Source organism: Limulus polyphemus, unplaced genomic scaffold (assembly GCF_000517525.1).
Source record: "Limulus polyphemus unplaced genomic scaffold, Limulus_polyphemus-2.1.2 Scaffold8192, whole genome shotgun sequence".
NCBI classification, from domain to species: Eukaryota; Metazoa; Arthropoda; class Merostomata; order Xiphosura; family Limulidae; genus Limulus; species Limulus polyphemus.
Window position 1 is genome coordinate 1 of NW_013673802.1, and position 4,700 is coordinate 4,700.

Here is a 4,700-nt window from a genome sequence, read left to right on the forward strand (position 1 = left end):
GGATGTCCAGCACATGATTTTTTCCACTAAAGGTTTGGTGGATGTCCAGTACATGATTTTTTCCACTAATGGTTTGGTGGATGTCCAGCACATGGTTTTTTCCACTAAAGTTTTGGTGGATGTACAGCAGTTAGACATGTGAGTGATTTTGAATTTCACGAACTGAAGAACTTCTATGGGTACGTTTCTTTTGGTTGACGAGGTAGACAGCAACAAGTATATTTATTACCTATGAGAAAAGATGACCGTAAACAAATGTTGAAGATTAGATTTTACTCTTTAAACACTTTAACTAATATCAGAAAAAGAATTTATCTTTACTTGTAGTTGCAGAATGAGATACAAACAGCCAAGTGTGAAACAACACCAGTATAATCTGCCTAAACAATCTATCAATAAACAACAGATGGAAAATATGAATGGGGTTAGAATTTTCACCTTATGAAAAGTATCAGTACACTTGTACATTGTGTGGGTGATATTATCATTCCTGATCTGAGGGATTTCAACACATTCCTGGCACACAATCCCAGGAATTGGCTTTTGCAGGGATCGATCAAGGATAGCCCAAATATGCTCAATGGGTTTCATGTCCAATGTTTAGTCAAACCAGGGCAGAGTTGTGACGAACTGACCCTCTTTCTAACTGATGTTAAATTATGTAAATGTCTGTATAATTTTTATTCATGTTCGTTCAGTATTACTTGCTTCTAAACAACTTTGACTTAATGTTTTTAATAATAATTTTGGAATTTGGTTTATTTTAAATTAGGTTTACTTATTATAGTGTTTTATTGTGATCAGAACTATTTTGAACCAAAACACGACTTATAGATACACTGTAGTTAAAATATCATAAAATATGGCTTACAGATACACTGTAGTTAAAATATCATAACATATGGCTCACAGATACACCGTATTTAAAATATCACAAAACATGACTAGTAGATACACTGTCACAAAATGTGATGTAGACAAGACATGGTCATGTAGGGATTAGAGAGCCCATAATCATATTGGAAGGAAGAAAAGTCATTGATGTACTGGAATGCTGTGAAGCCATTATTATGTTGGATGTCAGAAAGGCCTTAGCTGGTTGAGCACCTCAGGACCTAGAGCAACAACCAAGATCAATTTATTTTCACATATCATGACAAACAAGGCCTTACCTGGAAAAATGATCAAAATTACTTTTTCTAACATATCACAACAAACAAGGCCATACCTGGATAAGCAACACTACCTGGAAAAATGATCAAAATTACTTTTTCTCACATATCACAACAAACAAGGCCTTACCTGGATAAGCAACACTACCTGGAAAAATGATCAAAATTACTTTTTCTCACATATCACGACAAACAAGGCCTTACCTGGATAAGCAACACTACCTGGAAAAATGATCAAAATTACTTTTTCTCACATATCATGACAAACAAGGCCTTACCTGGATAAGCAGCACAGTACCTAGAGCAACAATCAAGATTACTTTGTTTTCATAAAACCAGTCCACCAGATACTCCTTGCAGCCCACCTGAAGTTAAAAGCACAATCAGTACAAAGTTGTTTAGTTATTCCAATAGTGTTATCTTGTAGGGAACAATGATATAACGTTATACCAAATTCTATTGAAATATCACAATAAAACTGGTAATACTTTCTAACTTCCACTCACATCTGACCCAGTTCAGTCTGTGCACTAATGATAATAGTATTACAATAACTCGTCAGTGAAGAGTAACGTAAATATGATAATTTATCAGTTAAAGAAGAGCTTTAACAAGTTAAGTTATCCATTAAGAATAATTTAAAGTATAAGTGTCAGCTGGAGTAAATATTTTTCAGTGTTAGGATATATTTCTCTGTTATCATAAAAGTATGTGTATGATGACAATCAACTAAATGTAAGAGAACATAGAATCAGCTAACAACTACCACTTTCAAGGGAAGATGGTACAGAAGATAGTTGATGGTGTGGGATGACCATCAACTAACAATAGTAGAATGAAACATCAGCTAACAACTACCACTTTCAAGGGAAGATGATGTGGGATGACCATCAACTAAATGTAAGAGAACATAGAATCAGCTAACAACTACCACTTTCAAGGGAAGATGGTACAGAAGATAATTGGTGGTGTGGGATGACCATCAAATAACAATAATAGAATGTAACATCAGCTAACAACTACCACTTTCAAGGGAAGATGGTAAAGAAGATAGTTGATGGTGTGGGATGACCATCAACTAACAATAATAGAATGTAACATCAGCTAACAACTATCACATTCAAGGGAATATGGTACAGAAGATAGTTGGTGGTGTGGGATGACCATCAACTAATAATAATAGAATGTAACATCAGCTAACAACTACCACTTTCAAGGGAAGATGGTAAAGAAGATAGTTGATGGTGTGGGATGACCATCAACTAACAATAATATGATGTAACATCAGCTAACAACTACCACTTTCAAGGGAAGATGGCAAAAAAGATAGTTGATGGTGTGGGATGACCATCAACTAATAATAATATGATGTAACATCAGCTAACAACTACCATTTTCAAGGGAAGATGGTACAGAAGATAGTTGATGGTGTGGGATGACCATCAACTAATAATAATATGATGTAACATCAGCTAACAACTACCACTTTCAAGGGAAGATGGTAAAGAAGATAGTTGATGGTGTGGGATGACCATCAAGTAACAATAATATGATGTAACATCTACCACTTTCAAGGGAAGATGGTAAAGAAAGCGGCTATGGAAACACTAATCTTAATCATTTTGTACTGACTGGAAATTATATGTGTCCTAAAAGTTCTGATTTACTTCTTCCAGAACATAAAGTGGACAACCTATGTGGAACATTCATTTTTTTTCTTCTTGTCTTAAAAAACAGATGTTAACTAATACGGACCATTTGTTATTAAAACCTAAAGAATAAGATTACATGAAAATATGATATAAAACGTTCGTTTTGTTTACTTACTCTCTTCAATACTTGCTTCTCAATAATTACCACTGTTTTATCAACTGATTTCTCACTAAAATAACAACTTTCATCGATTGTTTTGGCATTATAGGCAAACTCCTTTGGTCCTAAGAACCCGCAACAGTCAAACTGGAAGAAGATGGAATAAATCCTCTAAATAATGATTAAATGAAATACACTTTAAAGTTTTAATTGACAGTGTTTTGCTGTTATAAACAAACTCATTTGATTCTATGAACCTACAGTAGTTAAACTGGAAGAAAGTGGAATGAAAGTTATTTATAACAATTAACTTAAACACAACTTAAAGTCTTAAGTTTTAGTTGACACCTGGTTGTAAGGTCCAAGTGAGTCTTCCCAACAATTAACTTAAACACAATTTAAGTTAATTGTTGGGAAGAATCACTTGGACCTTACAACCAGGTGTCAACTAAAACTTAAGACTTTTAGAGGTAATTATGATATCAACTAGGGTGACTGTATCACTCAGGTTATCCTTATTAGACATACAGAGGTAATTATGATATCAACTAGCGTGACTGTATCACGATTATTGTTATATAGACATATAGAGGTAATTAGGATATCAACTAGAATGACTGTATCACTAAGATTATCTTTATATAGACATATAGAGGTAATTAGGATATCAACTAGATATCACTCAGATCAGAACAGAAACACGTGCATTAGTGGTACTGGCATAAGCAGTTCTGTTGATCCCTCCACCAATCAGAAGGTACCTTGACATGTAAAACTGGTCAAATTGTTTACTTTCAAAAAATAACTTTTTTTCTCTCTTTTTCATAGTAAATAATATTTTTTTTTACCTACCAAGTTTATCCCATGACACCCTAAAAAATACTTATTTCCATACTCATCTAGTACCTTTAAAAAACATCTTTTAACAAATATGTATTTAATCATTTTTAGATTGCCGATATACTTAGCCAAATGTGGTTGGAAGTTAACCAGGCAACACACAATGTTATTCAAGAAAAGGTAAATTAAAATACTGAAATTTTTTCTTCCCGAAACAAACAGATTAAGAAACTGAAAACTTTCTTAAACAAATCTCCAGATACAATTAAACGTAGTCTTTAGAAACTAAAGTCTCTTAATTAACCAAAGTTCCAGAAACAATAAACAATTAAGAAACTGAAGACTCTTCTTAATGAAACAGATGCTTTAAAGTGTAAAGAAAATATGGACCATATCCACGATAAATCAAAATGTGGACCTAATACAAATGGCAAGACCTGTAGTCCTAGGTTGGACTGTTCAACTAATCAGATCTGATGTTTATGCTTAGGTTTCAGGGTGCCACCAGTTTTATTCATATAACTTTTTCCACAATGCTCCTATAAAAATACCCCATTCAATAATTTAAGCCTCACAACCAGTTTTCTACTGAAACTTAAGACTTTAAGTTGTGTTTAAGTTAATTGTTGGGAAGATCACTTGGACCTTACAACCAGGTGTCAACTAAAACTTAAGTTGTGTTTAAGTTAATTGTTGGGAAGAATCACTTGGACCTTACAACCAGGTGTCAACTAAAACTTAAGTTGTGTTTTATGTCTAATAAAGATAACCTGAGTGATACAGTCACTCTAGTTGATATCCTAATTACCTCTGTATGTCTACATAAAGATAACCTGAGTGATACAGTCACTCTAGTTGATATCCTAATTACCTCTG

General features: G+C 33.5%; 1 protein-coding gene and 1 long non-coding RNA gene across 2 annotated transcripts in view; both read right to left on the bottom strand.

Annotated features, from left to right (window-relative positions):
• Positions 1–6: 6 nt before the first annotated feature.
• On the bottom strand, positions 7–3,127 carry LOC111083105. Its single transcript, XR_002608799.1, has 3 exons — positions 3,000–3,127; positions 1,451–1,537; positions 7–229 (listed from the first exon to the last, which is right to left on the bottom strand). It is a non-coding gene; the product is annotated as an uncharacterized LOC111083105 (long non-coding RNA).
• Positions 3,128–4,291: 1,164 nt separating this feature from the next.
• The window catches only part of LOC111083104 (CD63 antigen-like), an 11,316-nt gene continuing 10,907 nt past the window's right edge, over positions 4,292–4,700 (bottom strand). Inside the window, exon 6 of the mRNA XM_022379365.1 lies at positions 4,292–4,363. Coding sequence (XP_022235073.1) covers positions 4,292–4,363 — 72 coding nt within the window. The remainder of the gene's footprint in view (positions 4,364–4,700) is intronic.